Source organism: Pituophis catenifer, unplaced genomic scaffold, assembly GCF_029215685.1.
Source record: "Pituophis catenifer annectens isolate HBS135680 unplaced genomic scaffold, rPitCat1.0.hap2 SCAF_9, whole genome shotgun sequence".
Classification (NCBI taxonomy): Eukaryota; Metazoa; Chordata; class Lepidosauria; order Squamata; family Colubridae; genus Pituophis; species Pituophis catenifer.
The window spans coordinates 14,344,015-14,368,204 of record NW_027256889.1 but is presented as its reverse complement, the minus strand read 5'-3'; the positions used below and the strand labels follow the sequence as shown (position 1 = coordinate 14,368,204).

The following is a 24,190-nucleotide window of genomic DNA, read 5'->3' as shown; positions in this document are numbered from 1 at the left end:
AGAGAAGGAGGCGGTGGCGGCAGCCGCGAGCAGCATTGGTGGGAGAAAAGCACGACGGGTAAAATGGCTGATGGCGCTTGTGGGGTCGTTGTAAACTAAGGGTGTCGGCAGCGCCCCCTTTGGGGAAGCTTGGAAAGGCAGGCAAGGAAATGCCCTGGAGAAAGGAAGTTGGGAACGGTGCGAGCGAGGAGTTGAGTTTTGACGTTCGTGGCAAGCTCGAAGTGTAAATTGCAGCTTTACTCCTTCCTCTTTGGCTGACTTCACCGTCTGGGCTACGGTCTTGGATTTCTCCCGTGACCCCAGATCCAGGTATAAACCAGGAAGAAACGGATTAAACCAGGAAGAAACTGGCTTGCCTCTTTAGCTCTCTATAGCTGCCAAAGTTGGCTGATGATTAGTTATGTATAATATCCTAAGCCGTGATGGGCTTGTTTTGCTTTGGTTTGTCATGTTAAGGGAATACAGTCACCGTGATTTGTAAAATATCATGTTCTGTGGTCTCCTGCTTGAACGGGGTTGGACTAGAAGGCCTCCAAAGTCCCTTTTATTTATTATTTATTTTATTTTTATTTTATTAAATTTCTATACCGCCCTTCTCCCGAAGGACTCAGGGCGGTGAACAGCCAAAAGATAAAACACAGAGATACAAAATTTAAAATAGATTAAAACAGATTAAACAATTTGGCTAAATTTTAAAATATCCCATAATTAAACAAATTAAAATTAGTGTTTAAAATTTAAATTTTAAAATTTTAAAAGGGAGAAGATTTAGGCCAGGCCAGCTTGATGAAATAAAAATGTTTTAAGCGCGCTACGGAAGGTGCGCAGATCCGGGATCCTACGTATCTCCGGGGGGAGCTTGTTCCAGATCGTAGGTGCCCCCACAGAGAAGGCTCTCCTCCTAGGGGCCGCCAGTCGACATTGTTTGGCCGAGGGCACCCGGAGGAGCCCCTCTCTATGGGAGCGTACTGGCCGGTGGGAGGCTATTGGTGGTAGCAGGCGGTCCCGTAGATAACCAGGTCCTAAGCCATGGAGCACTTTAAAGGTGGTAACCAGAACCTTGAAGCGCACTCGGAAGACCACCGGGAGCCAGTGCAGCTCGCGCAGGAGAGGTGTTACATGGGAGCTCCATGTTGTTAATTGTTATTTCCTTTTATTTTCTCACAGAGTGCTTGTGACTGATGGCAGACTTGAATCTGGGTCTCTCTGATCCGACACACCTTCATTACAAATCACACTGGCTCTTGTGTGCTTTAGGTATGTGATCCTTTGAGTGTGTAAAGCTGGTACGTGAAAACCTGGACCTATTGAGCCAAATAAGACACAGAGTACTTATTAAACCATGTTAGCTTACATGTCGTGCTGTGCTATGAACACTATATTGAAAATTTATACTTAAATAATCTAAGTTGTTTTGAGTCACTACAAATGGATGGTTTTTAGTAAACAAAACTTTGTTGAGAAAAAAAGGCATTATTGTTTAGTGACCTTTTCTTTGCATTGAAATGTGCTGCTGAGTTTACAGCTTAGAGCAGACACTTTTTATTAACTCTGATAACTAAAGAAGAATTATGGACCCGTTTTGGACAAGTGAAAAGTTCTGGGTTCTCAAAGATAGTATGCAAATTTCTGCCATTTTTCATCTGCACAAGGACTGTGACCAGATCAGTGGTGGGTTGCTCCCAGTTCTGTCCAGTTCTTGTGAACCGGTAGTAAAAGCGGCGGGAAGCTCCACCCACTCACCCGAACGTCATAATTGATGATCTACACAGAGACGCAAGTGCACGCGCGCTCCCGTTGCGAACCGGTGGTAAAGGTCCGTATACTGTGCTTAACCATATTTTAATCATGCTTTGTTAAATAACCCACATTTGGTAGAATTCATGCCTTGTACTAAAGCAAAAGAGACCAAATTGAGCTTCAACACAATGGGTAGAAGATCTCGGACACTAAATCCTTCTCCCACTAAATCTGTCCCTTCCCCCCCCTTTTTTTGGGGGGGGGGCTTTTTGGCTTTTGATGGCGAAGACTGAAGCTGCAATACACTGTATCACTTTCTTTAGCTTTAGAAAGTAAATGTGCGAAAGGGGCACATTCACTTCACACAAGAAAGGGAACACAGATGGTGTAGAACAGTATTTTTGTTTTGGGAACTTCAAGACATGTGGCCTTTCAACTCCTAGAATTCCCCAGACAGGAACAAACACTGCTGTGGACAAGCCAGTGACCATTTCAACATATGGTAGGAGTTCCCCTTTGGTTTTCTTGTGTATATGCGATCTCTGCTTTCCAAAGAAACGGAGGAAAATGATTTCACTTTGACGTGGTCAAAAGTAGGCTGACTTTGCTGGTTCTCTTTACTATCTACATTTTTTTTTAAATTTGATTTATATGCCGCCCTTCTCCGGAGACTCAGGGCGGCTTACAATGCATTAAGCAATAGCCTTCATACTTTTGTATATTTATACAAAGTCAGCTTATTGCCCCCACAGTCTGGCTCCTCAATTTACCTACCTTAGAAAGGATGGAAGGCTGAGTCAACCTTGAGCCTGGTGAGATTTGAACTTGCAGTAATTGCAGGCAGCTGATGTTAATCACAATGCTATTAGTCTGCTGAGCCACCAGGCCCCTTTTTTAAAAAAAAAAAAATAGCGAGTCTAATTATATTCCACTGACTTTGGACTGATTTTAATGACCCAAAGGAGAATATGCGTACAGATAGTCGTCAACTTACAAACACAACTGAGCCCAAAATTTCCATTGCTAAGCAAGGCGGTTGTTAAGTGAGTTGCGCCCCATTTTATGACTTTTTTTGCCACAGTTGTTAAGTGATTCTCTGCAGTTAAGTGAATTGTGTGGTGGTTTAAGCAAATCTGGCTCCCCCCTCCCCTCCCCAGTTGACTTTGCTTGTTGGAAGCTGGCTGGGCAGGTCACACATGGTGATCCAATGACCCTGGGACCATGCAACTGTCATATATACATGCCAGTTGTCAAGCATCCAAATTTTGATCATGTAACCATGGGGATGCTACCGTGGTCGTAAGTATGAAAACTGGTCGTAAGTCACTTTTTTCAATGCCGTTGTAACTTCCAACAGTCGCTAAACAAAGTCATAAGTCAAGGACCCCCTGTGCTCACACTACAGTCCTTCCTTATAGCAGGGCCTCAGCCCTGCTGATTTCTTTTCTGCAGGGAGGACGGTGGCATAGACGCTGTCATTGCTGATCGATGCAGCCAGATAGACTTCCTTTTTGCAAGACTGTTCATTCTGAGAAGCAGGGAGTTTTTTGCGGCTTCAGGCCCTTCCCTTTAAGTGCTCGGTCCCACATGCTTCTCGTCATATTTACCCTTCTTTGAATTCTGATCTCCGAGCAGCCCTTTTGGTAACCTTTGGCCATTCCAGCTCCAAAGGGGACTACCAAAGTCCCTCTGTGAGGATAAAAACAGAGAAGCGAATGGAGACCATGTCAAACATAATGAGCAGTCCTTTTAAGCTTTTGTTTTTGCTTATCTTTTTTAATGCAAAGAAAACCCAAACAAAACAAATGGCGCTACCCGACTCCTGTAGGGTTTTTTTTGTTTTGTTTTTTAAACTGCTGTTTTAAAACAATTCAACTGGTTCAAGACTCTTCAAGTCTTCCAACTCTGAATTCTAACTTCTTAAAATATGGAGAGGGCGACCATTACGGCCAGTAGGGAGGTGGGGAAGGGAATCCTTTCCCCCGCCCCCCACTCCTTTCTCTTCCCTTAAGGAAGATACTCAAACAACCCACACACACATCCAGCCGAACAGAAAAAGAGACCAAACAGCCACATTGCTGAAGGGATGTGCCATCCAGACTCCTGTAATCTTCCCCCCCCCCCAAAAAAAAATTATGAACATCAAACATACAGAGACACGCGCACACCTAAGCCAGCATGGTATGGTTTCCCAGAGTGCTGAGTAAACGGCAGGCATGCCGTATTTGCTGAGCCCAATTCTCCCACCATGTTGTATACAGGGCATCCAGGGTTATCAGTTCTGTATTTGAGAGAGCAGGTGGTTATTGGGCGCGGCGTCTGCCGTATCAGTTCCTAGTTTCTTCCCTGTATGTGCCTGCATGGGCATAAAGCGTAAGCATTTCCTAGAAATCGCGTAACAACAGAGGGAAAAGAAAAAAAAACCACTGAAGAAAATACAAAAAGGAAGAGCCAAGAATCCAATTTTTGAAGCCACAAATGGGCAAACAGCTTAAGGAAAATATTTTTTAAAAAAACCACATAGTACATTCCAAAGAAGGGTTGGTGACCTGATCGATCAGGGTGCTGTGTTTCTTCTGCCACTTCCAAAAAAGCAAAATGCTTGGAAAGTCAGAAACGGACATGGAATCTCCCTTCCTAGGGTGAAGAAGCGCTAAAGGTCCAGACGGAAGCTCTTGCTTTAAGGGCATTACTCATCCAGTCGTTACATTTCCAGGAGCCGGCTTACTTTGCTTCTGAGATGAACAATCCCAAGAAGAATCACTTCAAATCTGGGTCTACGGACTTGCCATCCCTCCTCACTGAGGGATCACAGCAATGGCTTGTCTCCCCTTTCACTAGGCAGGTAAAATTCTGATCATCCACACTGGAAAGCACAGCCTGCCTGCTCTTTCCCCCGCTAGAGAAAATGACTGTTTAAAAGTGATCATCAGCATTCGTGTGAACTTACCTGCAAGGCTGTAAAAAAAGAAAAAAGGTCAAACCAATAAAAAAGGTAAGAGGTGAACTATCATTTTTAGCAAGGCAGGATGGCTTGCTGATTAGTCCTCCAAGACTACGATCTCCACATTATGGACCTGATGCTGATGTTCATCAACCTCAGCCACCACCTTCTCCTCAGTCCTCAACTCTGTCCCTAAAATCACAGCTTTCCCCCCTGATTCTTCAGGATCGGCTTCCGGATCAGGTGCTGGGTCTATTTCTATGATCGTCTGTCCGTCCTCTGAAGTGCCTTCGACAGCCTGGATAGTAGAAGTCAGGCCAGACTCCATGGCCACCAGTTCCACAGGATTGACCATGGTGGCCACGTTAGCAAGAGTCCCACTGTCCTGCATCGCTGCCGAGCTCAGCAGGGCTAAGCTCGAGGAGGGGTGAAGTGTCACTGTATCGGATGTGCTGGTTTTGGAGGAAGAAACCACGGTGGCGTAGCGGAAAAGCTGGGAACCTGAGGGCAATGTGTGAACAGTCACTGGGCTGGAGCCCTGGCTGATCGTGGCCATTGGAATGTTGCTAACGGAGAACTGCTGTCCCATGGGCGCGATGGTGATGGGCGAGATGACAGTGAACTGAGGTTGCTGGATGGGAGCCGAGGGGCTTAGAACTGTGGCTGAAGCTGGACGTTTCAACCGGGGCCTTTTGGGAGGCTTTGGAGTGTTGACTGGCATCAGGACCACATTCTGAATGGATGGGTTCCTGGCAAACTTCTTCTGGTCTTCTAGTTGGCGATCTAGAACTGCAAGAAGGATTTATGGCATAGTCTAGTCAAGGAAATGCTTTGGAAATTATCACACAAGCAGCACAAAAGACAAGAGGTAGGAAAATAATTTCTAGGTATAACATGCAATTGTTTCTTCCTGTGCCAGAAGAACAGAACAATGGACGGGAAGAGCAATAGCACTCAGACTTATATACTGCTTCATAGCCCTCTCTAAGCAGTTTACAGAGTCAGCCTATCGTCCCCAACAATCTGGGTCCTCATTTTACTGACCTTTGAAGGATGGAAGGCTGAGTCAACTTTGAGCCTGGTGAGATTCGAACTGCCAAATTGCAAGCAGCCGGCAGTCAGCAGAAGTAGCCTGCAGTACTGCACTTTAACCACTGCGCCACCATGGCTCATGGCTGTCTCATGAGGATAACTCCAATTATTTAGAGAACAAAAAAAAAACCTGGGATGGAGAGGTAAACTAATTTACCTCTCCAAGTACTGCTTAACCCCATCTCAAAGCTGCAGACAACAGCAGCTTTAAAATTAAAACAGCATCATATGCAAGTTTTCAAACCTCCAACGTATACTAAAACTACTAAAAATATTACAATGAAAATGCTGGTCAGAATTATAGCTAATGCCTCTTGGGGAAAGATAAATGTGGATTGTCCCAAAGGTGCTTTTCCAAAAGGCAATTTGGACTTTTTTTGGTTTTTTTTTCCTTGAAAATAATTTGCTTCTTATCCAAGAAGCTTCTTCAGAACTGATGAGTTCTTTTTGAAGCAAAACGTTTTCAAGGGAAAAAAAAACCCTAGAAAGTCCAGTTGCTTTTTGGGAAAAGCAGCTTTGAGACAACCATCACCTAGATCAGTGGTCCCCAACCCCCGGTCCGCGGACCGGTGCCGGGCCGTGAAGTACCTGGCACCGGGCCGCGCAGCGGCCGGGGGACAGGAACGCTTCAGCACAAAGGCTCCTGGGCCGTGCGCAATGGGCCTGCGCAAAGGCTCAGGCTCCTGGGCCGTGCGCAATGGGCCTGCGCAAAGGCTCCTGGGCCGTGGCCCCACCCCTGCGCGCGCTCAGCGGGCCGCGGCCCCACCCCTGCGCGCGCTCAGCGGGCCGCGGCCCAACCCCTGCGCGCGCTCAGCGGGCCGCGGCCCCACCCCTGCGTGCGCTCAGCGGGCCGTGGCGATAAAAAGGTTGGGGACCACTGACCTAGATGATTGAGAATCGCCATAGACATAAAACTGTATTCAATACAACTAATATACTTTTGGTAATTTAAGAAATTGTGTATTTAACCTAAGGAAAATACAAGAGGAGGAGGAGGATGGGGGGGAGAGGAGGAGGAGGAAAAGGAGGAGGAATGTTGTACAAAAATGCTTAATTTCAGACCAACTGACCATTAGCTGCAGGACTACAATGTTAATGACTTCATAAAGTCTGGAGAGTTTAGCCTCATCAAAAAAGCAAATTTGAGGGAATATGAATGTACTACAGCAACCAAGCAAGCAAAGCATATTTCTTGCACAATTAATTGATGAGCTAAGAAAGTTCCAATTTCAAAATTACCTGCCAGAGTGTTAAGAAATTGTTCCTCTCCCTGATCTGTTTGACTCTTCCTGTTATCCAGCACTCTCTTCACTGTGTCCATCAGACCAAAAGTGTGAGCGACATTATTTAGAACAGCAGCATCTACAGGAAGACATTCGCAGACATTGACTAATATTCTAAATGGGATCCAACTGCCAGGCAGAAAGACTTGCAGTTATTCCTTGTTTGCCCGTGCAGGGATTACTTAACACTTGGGTAGCACTTGCTGTCTTTGATTTTGCAAGATGCACCTACAACAGCCATGGAAACTGACACTAAGAAGAAGAGTACGTATTTAACCATTGAAAAAAAAAATAAAGAAATGACTTATAATAATACTATTTCCCTGGGTTTTTAGCAACCTACTTGCTCAAGAATTCCAAAGCAGGAATGTGGTCTTCTGGGTGCGATTCAAGGTGTTGGTTACCACCTTTAAAGCACTCCATGGCATAGGACCCGGGTACCTTTGAGACCGTCTTCTGCCACCAATAGCCTCCCACCGGCCAGTCCGTTCCCACAGAGAGGGTCTCCTCAGGGTGCCATCGGCCAAGTTATGTCGGCTGGCGACACCCAGGGGGAGGGCCTTCTCTGTGGGAGCCCCAGCCCTGTGGAATGAACTGCCCCCGGAAATACATAAGATCTCCAACCTCCGGGTGTTTCGCTGCGCACTGAAGACCCTGTTGTTCCGCCAGGCCGGGCTATCAACATAATAATTTTAAATTGGGGCATTTTAAATTTCTGGGGTTTTAAATTGAGCCAAATCTATTTAATCATTTTAAATTTTAATCGTTGTTTTGTCTTGTGTTTTTAAATAGGCTGTACACCGCCCTGAGTCCTTCGGGAGAAGGGCGGTATAGAAATAAAATTATTATTATTATTGTTACCCAATTTAGTCCACAAATAACAGTGTAGGTAAAACCACATCAGACGTTTTATAGTTAACATGTCAAATGTAGTATTATGTAAATTGCATGAGAATTTTTGCAGAAAATAACACACATACAACGTCCTGAAGTTTATTTTTCCCCCTTTAGCCTCAGGGTAGACCCTCCTGACATCACTATTGATATATTTTCAGCATCAGGCAAACTCCCTTGCTCTTCCCCCTCCTCTCATCATCATCATCATTATAATCAGTGTTGTCATCTGGCTATTCTAGTCTGCTTTATGTGGAGTCCTTGGTGCTCTCTGAGCTTGCTTGTTTTCTTGCAGACGTTTCATTACCCAAACTAACGTAGCACTGATGATGTTACCTAGTTTGGGTAATGAAACGTCTATAAGAAAACAAGCAAGCTCAGAGAGCACCAAGGACCCCTCATTTCAACCCTGAGCGACAGATATTCTCCTTTATTAGTATGCTTTATAGAAGTTTCTTTTTCCGATACTTCTAGTTTTATTCAGCCCTGAAGCAACGGACCTTTCTCCAAAGTGACTGGATACTAAGGAAGCTGTGATAAACATTTAGACCAGTGTTTCTCAACCTTGGAAGCTTGAAGATGGGTGGACTTCAACTCCCAGAATCCCCCAGCCAGCGCTGCTGGCTGGGGGATGCTGGGAGTTGAAGTCCACCCATCTTCAAGCTACCAAGGTTGAGAAACACTGATTTAGACAATGAAAACATTCTGGAAAAAGATGATTTACAACTTTGATGGGTTTTAATTGGTTTTGGCATTTTCCTGTTAACGTTCACTATTTTTTATTTCTTAGGATTGCATTGCGTTTTGAGATAAGAAAACTACCATTGGAGAGCAGTTAATAAAATGACAAAAGAAGCACTACTGAGACACATAATTCACAAAGCATAAATACAAGCAGTCCTTGACTTACGACCGTAACCGAGTCTAAAATTTCTGCTGCTAAGTAAGGAAGTTAAGTGAATTTCCCCCCCCCCCCATCTTGCCACAGTTGTTAAGTGAACCACTGCAGTTGTTAAGTTAGTAGCCCGGTTGTTACATCAATGTGGCTTCCCCATTGACTTTGCTTGTCAGAAGGTCACAAAAGGGGATCGTGGGATCCTGGGACACCGCAAACCATCATAAATATGAACCAGTTGTCAAGCATCTAATTCTGATCACGTGACCATGGGGAACGCTGCAATGGTCGTGAGTGTGAAAAACGATCATAAGTTGCTTTTTTCAGTGGTGTAACTTCAAACAATCGCTCAATGAACTGTTGTAAATCGAGGACTACCTGTAAGGCAGGAAGTCTGCCCTAGTGGTTATCATTTCATATCAACATGGAGACTGCTGACCTCTTACCCACCAGTAATCTGGAAAGGGGGCTGGGCAAGCCTTTGCTGTACCCCTCTTAGCACCTCCTCTATCTCCTTCTGAATATTACAGACCACTTCTTCCATCAAGCCCACATCAGCAATGCCTTTCCAAAACATCAGCATCTCCTCTGCCACGGAAAGATAAACATTTTTAAAGAAAAAAACTGTTTGGCAATTATACAGCACAATTTCTACTGCTGAGACCAGCAAACTACTCTACAACAGGGGTGGACTGCTGGGGATTCCCAGGGGTTCAGGTGAACCTCTAGCTAAGATTCTGTGCAGTTCAGAGAACCCCCAAATCCCATTCCTGATTGGCCCTGCCCACCCCACCCCCTTCCAGGAGTCCCCACGCAGCCTGTTTTGGATGCAGGTAAGTGCAGGACGCACGCGGAGGCTTGGGGAGGGTGGGAAACGGGCCTACTGGAAGGCTGGAAATGGGCCCGTTTCCAGCCTCCAGAGGGCCTCTGGAGCCTGAGGAGGCCATTTTCGCCCTCCTGGAGGCTCAAGGAAAGCCTCCGGAGCCCAGGAGGGCAAAAAGGCCCCCCCCCCCCACTATGGTACAGGAGGCCGACTGGCCACGCCCACCCAGCAACCGGGCAGAGAACCCCTTGCTAAAATTTTTGAAGCCCACCCAAGATATACACTATCAAGCACATTAAGGAATTGATGACTAACTTGTTGACCCAACCTATATAACTTACTTGGAAGTATCATTGAACTAAAAGACACCCACTCCAGACATATCTAGATCAGTGTTTCTCAACCCTAGCTTCCCCAGCTAGAATTCTGGGAGTTGAAGTCAACACATCTTCATGGAGTCATGGTTGAGAACGCTGATGTAGACTGTCCATTGACCACTTACAAATTATGCTTGCAGCGCATGTATGCTCACAAAACAGTTGCGACAGGCTGAAAACAGCTTTCAGGGCATGTCAAGTAAAACACTAGAAGCCTTTTGTGTTTTGGTGCAAACTGTCAAAGGATCGTTCAAGGACGGTGCATGCCACTGCTGATGAGTGACGTTTAGGACCAGTTTTCCCCAAAATTGGCACGCTACAGAAAGACTGAGGATGCAGGGCCGAGTAATCTCAATCCTCACTGACAAAAGTTTGCTTCTCTTACTCCACTTCCTCTCCTTTCCAAAGTGTGCAGAGGAAATGAAAAAAGTATGCAAGCTGTACAGAGAAACGGGAAGGACCAACCTGAAATCTCCTCTGGATCTTTCTTGATTCCCTCATCGGTTGCCATAGTGACTGCTGCTGTCATTGCAGAATTCCATTCAATCCCTTCTTCTACACTTTCCTCAGACACTGCAATTTGGGTGATGCTTCCTGCACAAGAGAAGACCAGTCTGATATTCTGCTGCCACAGTAACTCCTCACCCACCCACACATCTAGATGATACATCAGGATAAGTTCTGTTAAGCCAAATATTCATCTGTAAATCTATGACTTGCTATGACAACAATGATAGGGTTTACACCCTATGTTAAGCCATACACCATAATTTCCAAATCACAATGGCTGGGACATACAAAATGCAGCTCAAAGCAAACAAAGCACATTAGGTTTTAGCGCTGTGTATGAATTCAGTCCTTCCAGACCAGCCTTGCCCATTTGGCACACTATGTGGGGACGGCAGTTCCTCAGATTCTCAGCCAGCATGGTCTCTTTGAAGGTGCCACATTGGGCAGGCTAAGCAAGGTTGCTTTGGGCTGATCAACATATCCTCGGGGCTGGCACAATAAAGCCATTGCTTTTGAAATGTTACGTAAACTCTAGATGCTGCAATGAATGAAGAAATGTTTGGGTGTAACTACCACAAAGGTACACTATACATTTGTGTGTTTCAATTCAATGCTGGCTGGGGAATTCTGAGAGTTTCAAGTCCACACATCTTAAAAGTGACCAAGGTTGAAAGTCCCTGCTTTATACAAATCGCCTTTTTCTTTTAATGTTCAAAAGCCACACCTGAATTGTGCGAAATATTTGTCATGTGGCTTCACCTTATACATTAAGCTTGTTATGCTCTAATTAATTGAAGTAGCTGAACTAAAAAAAAAAACAAGATGTGGAATGGGAAGTAAGATAATATGCTCTCCAACACTGGGCATGATGCCCTTCTGTCACAAAGCCCTTTGGATGTAGCTCAGAATTAAACCACGTGATAAATATCTCACACGTCGTCAGCCCTTTAGACAAAGTCAAGAAATCGGGAGTTCCTAGAAATCTTGGAAAGTATATAAATGCAGTTAGGATATTGTAATGGAATTTGTAAACCTGTCCTCCACTCTATTTCAACTTATACTTAATCTATTCAAGGCAGAGTTTTAATAAGAGGGAGACCTACCATCAGCAGAAGTGGGGGTCTGTACCAGGCTTGTTTGTCCTGGTACCGGGGCCCTGGCACTGCTGAACAGGAGGTCAAACTTGGTGCTTCGGCAGGTGTTGGTGCACACTTTGTCATGCTGATAGAAATCAATTTGCCCAGAGTCCATCATCTTTCTGCACAATGAATGGAAAACAGAACAAGTCATCTGAGGGGATGAAAATCAGTTCAAAGAATTGTCTAAGAGAAAAATGTAAAAAAGACAAAGCCTTTGAGTGTGATGCATCCAATGATGCTCAGTTCCGTTTAGCTTATGCCCAACTGCAGTTATATAATTCAATGGAAGGTTTAATATCTAGACCCAGTTTGTGGGGGCAATAAGCTGACTTTGTATAAATATACAAAAGTATGAAGGCTATTGCTTAATGCACTGTAAGCCGCCCTGAGTCTCCGGAGAAGGGCGGCATATAAATCAAATTAAAAATAAAAAAATAAAAAAAATAATATGAAGTACGTGGTTCTGTGCCGTAAAAAAACCTTATCTTTCTTTCCACCTACCGTAAATTTAGTTGGCCATATGGAAAGGGATAATAACTACAATTTACTGAATCCTCCAAAGTGGCCCTCGTTATTCATTGGAGGCTGTTCCAGCCCAAAGACTGTGGGTAATAAAATCATGGATAATGAGAGCCTCACAAACACACTTTATAACAGGGCAAAACACCTCCATCGTTTTGTGCATGCTACACACCCAGATAAATTCTCCAAAAGGTCTCTCCCGAATAGAGCCAGATGCCAATCTTTTTATCATTGATAATGAGGTCTAATTTATATCACCAGCCTTAAACACTTGAAATTGCAGTTAAGGAAATAACAGGGTTCACCTATAAAAAGTCCTAGACCTCTGACCAGTCTCTTAGTGAAAGTTCCAGGAGACCCCAAAAAAGGTACTTACAAATCCTGTTGGATGCATCCTTCTGCAGTCACATGATTGCATTTTGGGTGCGTGACAACTAGTTCACTTTTATGACCATTTGGAGTGTTCTGTGGTCACATGACTTCCATTTATGACTTTTTTCTGAGAGCTGGCCCATTGCAGACAATGGAGTCACTTAATGACTGCAATGTTCATTTAGTGATCACGGTGATTCATTTAACGGCCACCATAAAAATATATTGTAAAATCAAGTCGTGCACGTGATGACGCACCAAACCACCGGCACGACTTACAGCCTATTTCCAAGCTCAATTATGGTGGTAAGTCAAGTAGATCAAAGTCTTATTCCAGCAATCTCTTAACATTCTGTATAAAACTGCCCATGAAATCACTGGGATGTTTCCTATGAAAAATCTGTATTTTAAAATACATAGGTCAAACTCTCAGCACCATTTTTATTTGGCAAGAAACACAAGGTACCACAGTTTTAAGGAGAGGGGAGATTCCTCTCCAGATGTCCGCACCAGAGTTTGGTACAGGTAATCCTCAATTTACAACTATTCATTTAGTGACTGTTCAAAGTTACAACAGCATGAAAAAAGTGACTTACGGATATTTTTCACGCTTACAACCAGAGGTGGAATTCACTTACCTTCCCTACTGGTTTGCTCAGTTGGCTCGCGCGTGCCACCTCTGTGCATGCGCAAGGCCTTCTGCACATGTGCAGTAGTCACGCATTACATGCGGGTGGGCGGAGCCTCCCACAGTCGCCGCCACTGGTTCCCGTGATCTGAAGAGAACTGGCTGAATCCCACCATAGCAGCATCCCCATGGTCACATGATCAAAATTGCTGTGTCCCCAATGTCACGTGATCCCCAAGGTCACATGACCTGACAAGCAAAGTCAATGGGGAAGCCAGATTCACTTAACAACTCTGTTACTAACTTAACTGCAACGATTCGTTTAAGAACTGTGGCAAGAAAGGTCGTAAAATGGGGCAAAACTCACTTAATAAATATCTCGCTTAGCAACAAAAATTTTGGGCTTAATTGTGGTCATAAGTTGAGGACTACCTGTACATGACAAAGACAGTTACCTCAGCATGATTCCTCCTAGGCGGATGGCTCGCTTCCAGTCCTTCAGGGTGGACTTGCCAGCCAGGTGAACAAAGTGCTTGGGGCTGATAAGCTGATCATTGAACTATCAAAAGAGGAAGGAACCATTTATTTTTCTCATGGTAAGGATATAATGCAACCATTCAGTCTTCAAGGCAGCACCCATTATTCATGGATATATGTGATCATGACAGACTAGGAGTTTGTTAATACAACCTGGGCTTTGTGATTCCAGGCTGACACCGTGCAAGATGTAGAACTGTTTGGGGATAAAAATTAGGTGGATAAGTGGGAAATTTTTTGCCATCCAATTACCGTATTTTTCGGAGTATAAAACGCACCTTTTTCCCCCCTAAAAGGGGGGGGGGGGAAATTAGGTATGTCTTATACACCGAATGTACCCCGCCCACCCACTGGCCCCCACCCTTTGGCCTCTGCCTCCCAGCAGTTACCTCCTTGCAGCAAACAGCAAGAAGAAACAGCTTCTTTCAGCTTCAGCACAGCTTAATTAGCACAAGTTGATTGGATCGGCCTCCGACTCTCAGCTGATTTGCTCTCAGCTGTCTTGCGCAGGGCTCTGCTGCTTGCTGCAAAGAGGTAAATTGCTGGAGCAGATTTTTTTTTTTCCTTGTGCTAATCAAGCTATGCTGAAAACGAAAATGAAAGTAAAGCAGGCTGTTTGCTGCAAGGAGGCAAAATTGCTCAGAGGCAGAGGCAGATTTCTTTTTCTTCTTTTCCTCACCAAAAAAGGTAGGTGCATCTTATACTCAGGTGCGTCTTATACTCCGAAAAATATGGTACATATTGTAGAATGGGACTCTCACAAGAAAAACATCTATTATGGCAGACATAACCCAACTTTCTTCCTACAGTGGTATCCAAGCCCTTGTGGCAGGGGGAGGGGTGTCTCCCCCTTGCAAGAGTGAAATAAAGACATTACCTTCAACTCTGCTACCTAAATAGTTTATTGCTAAGAGTTTCAGGTGTACCAAATACTCCTGTGCATAGCGGAACATTTTTCAAAGGAAAAGAGTGCTCCTGTCAAAAACCCAGCAACACAGAACAAAGAGAAGAGAGCTGGCAAAAGTCACTTTCACCATGCTATTTACCTTAACACACTTGACATTGATTCCTGGGCACACAAATTTCTTCCAGAGCAAGATGGCCTTGCTATCTCCACAGGTAATGGGGTAGGCAATCTCAATTTCCTCATTGCTTTCAAGGGCACTAGCATCTACAGATGGAAACAGGGAGATATTTGAGAGACATGTAGAGATCTCCATGCTGATTCATCTCACCATAAGTGCCCAGCCTTGGCAACTTTAAGACCCGTGGAACTTCAATACCCAGAATTCCCCAGCCAGCATGGGGAATTTCCCAGACAGCATTCCCCAGGGCTGGCAGGGGAATTCTGGGAGTTGAGGTCCACAAGTCTTAAAGTTGCCAAGACTGGACACCCCTGAATTAACCCAAAGACTGAAAAGGACTCTAAAGATCTCAAGCATTTTCTCATCGTATATCTTTTAAACTGGAGATCCCAAGTCTGAACTTCAGATACCCTTGCATGAAAGCCACATTTTAAGCCATCACTTCTTTCTTAAAGACACTGATAAAATTATATAGTCTGTTTCATCTTTACAATTTACGATGGATCCATAAATAATGTACTGTATAGTATTTAGGTAAGCATCAGGGTACAGTTTCATAACAGCCAGAAGTGGTCAGAGTATAAAAGGAAGACAATATGATTCATTGTTGTCCTTGTTGCCATTAACAAGACAGGGTTTCTTATGGAATGGCTTAATCCTTACTGTACTAATACATGGTCCGATTTGTTTAACTCAGCCATAAATCATACAATGATATACATAAATGATATACAACTTACAACTCGGCTATAAATCATGGGATGTAAATATCAGTGGCTAGACTCACATTATACACCAAACCAAAATTAAACTACAATCAGAGGTGGGTTTCAGCAGGTTCTGACCAGTTCTGGAGAACCGGTAGTGGGAATTTTGAGTAGTTCGGAGAACCGGTAGTAAAAATTCTGACTGGCCCCGCCCCCATTTATTCTCTGCCTCCCAAGTCCCAGTTGATCGGGAGGAAATGGAGATTTTACAGTATCCTTCCCCTGCCATGCCCACCAAACCATGCCACACCCACCAAGCCGCACCCACAGAACCAGTAGTAAAAAATTTTGAAGCCCACCATTGTCTACAATGTAAGGGCAAAGTACTAGCTTCTACCTAGAAAATAATTGTTTTGGAAAATACAGTTCTTTGGGATACTAGCCTCACATTCTCACACTCTTGAATGTCCATTACAATATGCAAATTTACAGTTATTCTGAAGTGATGAAGATAGTAAATGAAATTTGGACAGTAGTCTGACAAGACCTGCCTTGTGCCTATAGTTGAGCTTCAGGAATGTGAACCTTTAGGCAACACCTTCACAGGAAGAGACAATGAAAGAAAGCTCCCAAGGCCTCTTAGCTCAGGAATTCTTTTTCCAAGGGATTCTAGATTTTTGCAGTGCTACAGGCTTTATTCCACCTTATGCAAATATGTAGAAAGGTTGGTATTTCCCTTAATGATATGGAGTGCGGCAATGATGAAATCCAATTTTTTTTACTACCGGTTCTGTGGGCGTGGCTTGGTGGGCATGGCAGGGGAAGGTTACTACAAAATCTCCATTTCCACCCCACTCCAGGGGAAGGATACTGCAAAATCCCCATTCCCACCCCACTCCAGGGGAAGGATACTGCAAAATCTCCATTCCCACCCCACTCCAGGGGAAGGATACTGCAAAATCTCCATTCCCTCCCCACTCCAGGGGAAGGATACTGGAAAATCTCTATTCCCACCCCACTCCAGGGGAAGGATACTGCAAAATCCCCATTCCTTCCCCACTCCAGGGGAAGGATACTGCAAAATCTCCATTCCCACCCCACTCCAGGGGAAGGATACTGCAAAATCCCCATTCCCTCCTCACTCCAGGGGAAGGATACTGCAAAATCTCCATTCCCATCCCACTCCAAGGGAAGGATACTGCAAAATCTCCATTCCCACCCCACTCCAGGGGAAGGATACTGCAAAATCTCAATTCCCACCCCACTCCAGGGGAAGGATACTGCAAAATCTCCATTCCCACCCCACTCTGGGGTCAGCCAGAGGTAGTATTTGCCGGTTCTTCGAACTACTCAAAATTTCTGCTACCGTTCTCCAAACTGCTCAAAATTTCCGCTACCAGTTCTCCAGAACCTGCTGGATTTCACCCCTGGAGTGGGGGAAAAAGCTATCATCCATGCAAATAACTATTGCAGAAACTGTTATGCTTCAGGATCAGCCCATTTCCGCTTTTGCTGAGCAAAGTTTTGGTTTGGAGGAAAGACGGTGGACATCGTATTTCTTCTTCAGTGTTGTCCTCCCTATATTAACCCAGGGATGTACAATGGATTAAGAGGCAGTGACTGCATTAAAGCCATTCCGTGCGTCTGATTTCATCATGTCTTCCTAGTTTTGCTTCAGCGCACTAACCATTGCACATGCTGCCTGCAGGCTTCATCCAAAGCACCCCTATTAGGCTGCAATACAATTGAGCTAAATATGAAACTGATGCATCGTTATCCCTGAGAACTCACCGATGCCATCTTCAAGTTTGTGTATGGTATGCGTTTCTACAGCCATCACAGCCGCATTAGTTTCAGAGCTCTCTTGGTAAATTCTGCTGTACAAATGGCAATAAGTACACAAATGATGCAGTAATTTGAAAACTGGTGACATGAAAGTACATCTCCCCAACATCAATCTGTGTGCCCCTGGCATCAGAGGGTAACACTATGGGATTTTCCATTAATAATTCCGTATTTATGGAATTTGGCATTTTTTAACAGCAACCCAAAATCTTAATTTTAATAGTTCCGTTTTTAGTTGGTTTGGTTTCCCTGCATAATAATTTATTTTAGATTATATAAACATTTATATAAAAAGCAATATTCATAGCAGTATTTTTTTCCCACCAATTTCATAAGGGATACTGTAATTTTTATCTCCAAGGAAAGTTAATATCATTATAATCAAGTTCGCTTGCTGTAGCTGAAAGGACTCAAATCTACATACAAGAAAGGAAATTATTATTAAACAGTGGGACTTGGTTTGATACGATTTGCTTCACTGTGGAATGAACTGACTGGGGGGGGTTGACCTCTTCTTTATTAGGAATGCTACACCAGCTGCGGGTTGACCAATTGTCCTTAATTTTATGGTTCTATCCAGCCATAAAATCCAGCCATAAAATGAATGACGGAGAAGGCATCCATAAAACTTGAGTTCCTTCACATTTTAAGCATATCTAGAATCTCCCAATATTCTTATAATATTATACTTGTTAAAATTCCGTCTTCTGCACAAATCACAAGAGTTTTGTCTTTTTTTATGCCTGCATTCTCAGCTCTCCTTGGAGCAGTCCTCTAAACCCTCAATTTGGGCAAAATTACTTGGGAATATTTTGTTTTGCTACTGGCATGTCACTCACCCTTGTTGCACTGGCTGTAGTTGTAATATAACCTGGGTTTTGGTATCTTCTGGGTTGCCCCCCTCCGTTCCTTCGGTTGGCACAACGACCACATCTCCTACAGGAATGCTTACTTCAGCATTTGCCATTTGTTCACATGAAGTCTGAGCCACCGGGTGACAAGTATGCTGTAACGGACAATAAACAACCGAGGCAACCTTGATTTGGGAGTTGTGGAGAATCGTCATCTCTAAATTACACACAATTATCATATTATATAATAGTAGGTCAAAAGGGCCCACATCCTCAGCACCTTTGTGGCTTCTCTTAATAGTCTTAACCTCTCCTCACAACCTAAGACTGTTCTCAGAATAATTGACTATCTACCGCTATTGCCTTGGGAACTCAAAAGTGACTTGGCCTTGTTAGCTTTCTTGTAAGGTTTAAGAGGTTATTGTGACAGCAATTAAAAGATGCACAAGCATTCCCTGTTCTCTATTCTGAGCTGCACATACTACAGCAGAAGCATGAGCCATCTGAAAACAAAAGGGGGTATTTTTTTATAGAACTGTTATTTTATAATCAACTTGGATTCATTAAAAAGTGAAGGCTGCAGACCTATATACAATTGGCTTAGACTGTACCTAGTAGTCTAGTCTAGTACTTAGCTAGATTTGCTTCTGAGTTCACAGGCAATTTGGGGGGGGGGGTTGGTTTTTGTTAAAACAACCAATTAGGCTGAAGCACTGAGCAGTGTCATTCAATAGGCAGAGAAAGCTGGAAAGCCACATTGCAATGATTGATGTGGTATCTATAGAGGGCTTGAAAAATATGTAATGGGTGGCTTGGATCTTGGCGAGAGGCATTGGCTGCTTTTTAAATGATTCAAGATTGTGGGAGTTGCTTTTGCTTTCTCTTTGTTCCTTTGCCAGCAGAATGCCAAAATCAAACCCTCTCCCACAATATATTGGTTGTAAACTAATGACCAAAAGAACCCCCAAATGCAATTTTGGCTATTGGTTGCTTCCAAATCAGCAGATGAACTGGGAAAGCAAGGATTTATGGAATTTCCAGGAAGAATGGTCATACACATGATTCATGGGAAATAAGAACCTTAACACAAAACCCCATTTCATAAGTGAGTGTATGAGTTTCCTTGTTTTCAGATTCAAAATCACAGGCCATTGTTACTGCTGGATCAGATGATCAGTCCAAGAAATTCAACTTCACGCTACCAACCAGCCCCTCCTGCTGGCTGCAGAAAACTCATTAGCAATACACGAATGTAATTCCATTTCCTCCTCTCATTTTGCTTCAGAGGATACCCAGAGAAATACTGTGGTGGTGTTGAATCTGAAGGTTAGATATAACTCTAATGACCTTGCTGTCTAATAATCTTTCCTAGAGCTGTTTCTAAACCCCTCTTTGTTGTCATTCTACTATACAATGACAATGAATTTTAAAAATTATTCAGTATGTGAAAATGTATTTTATTGTGTCTCTTAAAGGCAAGGTTGAAATGACTCAATTGAAGATTAATCTTTGACCCGTGTTTGAATAGTTCTTTAAAGTCATGTCTGAATTCAGGATAAATTGAATGAGAGACTGCTCATTAGTTCAACGGTTATCAGCTAGAATTATTTTATAGAGTGAATGCTATGTATCTGCCTCAAATAAATTCCCCTGGATGTTACTGGAATTTACTTCTACGACAGCAGAAACAATATCACAACTTTCCTAATTTACTTTTAGCTAAGTCCAAATGAATTCGGTACTGTTTACACTTAGTCAAATCCTAGACATTATTTTAGATTAGTTGAAGTAGTGCCATAAATATTGGCAGGGCTATAACAGAAGGCTCAGAATGCCTTAGCTGCTTATTATTATGGGAAAATAAAAGTTGAGGCAAACAAGAACACTATTTGCATCTTTATTATTATTATTTTGCAGTTTTCTTCATGTGAAACAGAGTTGTCCAATCAACAATGGTATCCTTCCAATAATGGTGCCAGGTCATCAATTTTGTTATTATTTTAAAAAGCCAAACAAAAAAAACCCTTAACACTGAATAGAGAATGGGTGATAGAAGAGGGACATTTAAGGAGCATTTCAGCTATGGTTTTTTTTTGGGGGGGGGGAAGCATTGTTTTCCAGAAATGCAATCCCAAACCCATCATCAGCATTGCCATAAAAAAAAAAGGAGCATGGAATGCAATTGTTTTTTTTATTGCCTTCTGCTATAGAAATCAAGGCAACCTTTTTTTATCATAATTTGTCATTTATAACAAAAAAATGCCAATTCTTGGTAAAGCCACTTTGATCTCAGCTATTCCAACAGGCTGTTTAAACTCATTTATCGAACTCCACCCACCACCCGTCGGTTATCTAAAGCCATCTCAGTGTAATGAATATTATGTATCATAAATCACAGGGAGATTTCACAGAAACCTGGCTCCTGCTCTAATAATGTATTAAATTGAAATGCTGCCCAGAGATGCTATGCTAGCTAGGCTGTTAACATAACAGTAATCCTAACTTTGTCCAGTTTTAATTTTCGTTATGATGGATCCTGCTTAAAACCGGTGGCGGACTTTCTCTTTCAACCTATCAATCGAAATAGAGTTGGAAGGGACTTTAGAGGTCTTCTAGTCCAGCCCTCCTCACCCCCTCAAACCAGGAGGGCCTTATATACCCTGTTTCCCCCCCAAAATAAGACATCCCCTGATAATAAACCCAATCGGGCTTTTGAGCGCATGGCAATAAGGCAAACAAGCCCTTATTTCAGGGTTCAAAAAAATATAAGACAGGGTCTTATTTTCGGGGAAACACGGGTAGTATCATTTCATTTTCTCTTTTGTGAGTTTTGACTGAGTTCAAAACAGTCCCGGGACAGGAGCTTGATTAATAATTTTGTCACTGAACGGGGACGGGCTTTTAGTTCGGCCAGGGAAGGAAGGAACCCCTCAATCCGGCCGCCTGAGGGAGAAAGTCGGGGCTTGTTGGGACCGAGAGGCTCGGGGAAACCGCGAGTGCCAAGCCGTCCCTCAGAAGAACCCCGAGGATGAAAGGCGGCGAGTTCAACCGGTGAAGCGAGTTCCGCTGGCAAAACTCGCTCCACTCCCCGCTTCCCCACCCCACGCCCGGCGGTTCCAAGGCAGACCCGGCGAGGGTGGGGGGAGCAAAGCGGCCCGCGCGTTTTTCTTTCTTTTTTTTTTTTTATTTGTTTAAACGCCTGGCCCGACTTCACTCCCGGAGACTCCAACTTCCATCATCCCCAGCTCGCCCGGCCGCTGGGGATGATGAGAGGTGGTGGCGGCGGCGGCGCGAGGAGGAGGAGGAGGAACAACAACCCCGCGCGGGCCGCCCGTGGACGGCTTTCCACACTGGCCACACTGAGGGCGAGTTCGACCGCGCCCGCGCGGCTGAGGGGAAAGCCCGCCTTCCCCCGCGGGCCCCGCCCCCTCGCCTGCCCCGCGAGCCCCTCAGCCCTCCGTGGCCCCGCCCCTCTTCCCTCGCTCCAGGCCAGGCGCAGCCTCCTCCCCCTCCTCCTTTCCCCACCCTCCACTTCCCCCCCCCCCCGTAGCGGCGCTGCGACGTCCGCTCTCCCGGCGGCGGCACGTACGGCGGGGTAGCGGCCGTGCGCTCACCCAACGCAACCCCCTCCCTCATCTCCACGCACTCTGCGTCCCGGCTCCCGTAGCGCAGCGGCAGCAAGAACGTCGCCCTGCGTTCCCTCCCCCCCCGTTACCGTCTCCGAGCGGCCGAGTCCGGGCTGGGGGGGGTTGGGAGGAGGGAGGGAGCATGCGCAGAAGCTGCAGCGGCTCGCCTGCCAGGACTTCCGGCCGCCTCCTCTCTCTTAAAGGGGCCGCGAGAGACAAAGCAGTTTTTGCGGCTCCCGCGGTTGTGCGCCGTGGGATGTCTTTTGGGGTGCCGGGGAAAGGGTTGCATTTGCAGCCTTTGGCCAAGCCGGTTTCTAGGGTCGGCTCTTCTCAGCTGATCTGCCGACTGCCAGAGCTGCTGCTGCTGCATTAATAGCATATGCATGTTTGGCAGTTATTGGATATATAGCAATAGCACTTAAGACTTATACACCACTTCACAGTGCTTTGCAGCCCTCTCTAAGCGGTTTACAGAGTCCGCCTATTGCCCCCCCAGTATAGTTAACTTGCTCAAAATAGGCAATGGAACGGCGAGGCAACATGCTCAGACATGAATTAATTAATTGCATGCACGGATCGTTAAGTTTCCTTCTCCAGTTGAAAGCACGCCCTTTTTCATTCTAATCCAAATAACGGTTTTCCTGCTGCAAATGTTTGCTGCCCGGGAAATGTCATACTTATCGCTTCTAAAGCTATCAGAAATCGAGAGAGGTGCTAGAGATAACGGAGAACTCGGCTGCCAGCTACTGCCCTCTGGATATTTGCAGCCCCTAATCCCATCACGCTACATTTCGTGTATTTTGATGGAAACTCCTGCCAAATCCGGAAGGAGACGAGTCCCTTCTTGTGCGACTTTTAAAGCAAGCAAATGTTATGCCCAGCTGATGGCGCCGGTGGCCTTCTGATTGGTGGCAGAGGCACGTTTGCCAACCTCTTTTAAGATGCATGGACTTCAACTCTTAGAATTCCCTAGTTGGGCTAGGGAATTCTGGAAGTTGAAGTCTACACATCTTAAAAGGGCTGAGGTTAACAAACATTGGAGCAGGCTTAGGGCACAAAGCAAAAGGTTCGCTGTTATTAAGCGTCTCCAGTAACAAGATTGTCTGCAATCTGCTTTTACACCGAGTTTTTATAGCTTTAATCCCTAAAAGGTAATTGACCTGTTTCATGGGGTGGCGGGGCATAATATTGTTTTGACTTCACCCAAAACCATCCTTGGGCTTAAATAACCCAACTGGAGTTTATTTAGCAAGTCAAATGGCAAGTCAAAAGTTTAGAATGATGCAGGAACCTAGCAGTGGAGAAATCAAAAGGCCCCAGATAATATCTAATCAATAATGTTCTGGCACAACTTCGTACTTTGTCATCTCAATCTTGCAATGAAGAGGACCTGTCTGCTGTCCCATTGGATCAAAGAAGCAGAGCTAACATTGAACAGATGCCAGAATGCAAACCCCCAATAATTAAAATGATTTTCCCCACCATCCCAAATTAATAAACAACCTGGGGTCTTGGAAAAAAAATAGATTGTTCAGTGTAGAATGTAGAATTCTTTATTGGCCAAGTATGATTGGACACACAAGGATAGGGTAGATTATAATAACCAGCCAAAGATGTTGATAGTAGTTACTGAATGTGGTACATGCAGAGATTTACCAGAAGTTGGTTAAATGCCAAACTAAAGAACGAAATAAATGGAGTGAATGTTGAGTTAAGAAACTCAAATTGGTTTGTAGTAGAAACATGCCTATAAAAAAAAACATGTTTAGAAAAACAAAAGTACTATAATCTATTACCTACCATAAAACCAAGAGTAGTTAAAACAAGTAACACCGTTATTAAGTAGCACCAGCTGCCTGCAATTACTGCAAGTTCAAATCTCACCAGGCTCAAGGTTGACTCAGCCTTCCATCCTTTTGAGGTAGGTAAAATGAGGACCCGGATTGTGGGGGCAATAAGATGACTTTGTATAAAAAAGAACACCACTTGGGGGGGGGCGAAAGCCCTACTAAGCAGGTATATACAAAAGTATGAAGGCTATTGCTTAACGCATTGTAAGCCGCCCTGAGTCTCTGGAGAAGGACGGCATATAAATCGAACCAATAAATAAATAAATAAGTCAACTGCTCTGAATACACAACAAAGCATTGCAAACTATAAAGAAACTATGCCTCTGATGGGGAGAAATTTTCTCACAGTGAGAGCAATCAACCCATGGTACAGAACTTGCCTTCAGAAGTTGTGGGAGCTTCATCACTGGAAACTTTCAAGAAGAGACTGGACAGTCATCTGTCAGAAATGGTGTAGAGTCTCCTGCTTG

General features: G+C 44.3%; 1 protein-coding gene and 1 long non-coding RNA gene across 3 annotated transcripts; one reads left to right on the top strand and one right to left on the bottom strand.

Moving 5' to 3' along the window:
* Positions 1 to 5: 5 nt before the first annotated feature.
* LOC139321079 (uncharacterized) lies at positions 6 to 8,867 on the top strand. Its single transcript, XR_011600751.1, has 4 exons — positions 6 to 309; positions 1,168 to 1,257; positions 1,653 to 1,816; positions 8,744 to 8,867. It is a non-coding gene; the product is annotated as an uncharacterized lncRNA (long non-coding RNA).
* GMEB1 (glucocorticoid modulatory element binding protein 1) lies at positions 3,508 to 22,012 on the bottom strand. Of its 2 annotated transcripts, none has more exons than XM_070949693.1 (10): positions 21,960 to 22,012; positions 18,233 to 18,399; positions 17,340 to 17,425; positions 14,803 to 14,927; positions 13,675 to 13,778; positions 11,662 to 11,816; positions 10,514 to 10,642; positions 9,299 to 9,436; positions 7,016 to 7,138; positions 3,508 to 5,473 (listed from the first exon to the last, which is right to left on the bottom strand). In XM_070949693.1, exons 2-10 carry the CDS (start codon positions 18,358 to 18,360, stop codon positions 4,782 to 4,784), a joined length of 1,680 nt encoding a protein of 559 aa, XP_070805794.1. In that variant the 5' UTR covers positions 18,361 to 18,399; positions 21,960 to 22,012; the 3' UTR covers positions 3,508 to 4,781. The 2 variants fall into 2 exon arrangements, with proteins under 2 accessions (XP_070805794.1, XP_070805795.1); XM_070949694.1 differs by having other exon boundaries at positions 17,340 to 17,422.
* Between the last annotated feature and the right edge of the window lie 2,178 nt (positions 22,013 to 24,190).

What these genes read in the sequence shown, in the direction of transcription:
- GMEB1 (XM_070949693.1), bottom strand. Translation starts at nt 18,360, where the DNA reads ATGGCAAATGCTGAAGTAAGCATTCCTGTAGGAGATGTGGTCGTTGTG. An exon ending in AGATCCAGAGGAGATTTCAG is followed by an intron (nt 9,437 to 10,513) that starts GTTGGTCCTTCC and finishes TTTCCGTGGCAG; the next exon opens with AGGAGATGCTGATGTTTTGG. An exon ending in ATTTCTTAACACTCTGGCAG is followed by an intron (nt 5,474 to 7,015) that starts GTAATTTTGAAA and finishes TCCTTCTTGCAG; the next exon opens with TTCTAGATCGCCAACTAGAA.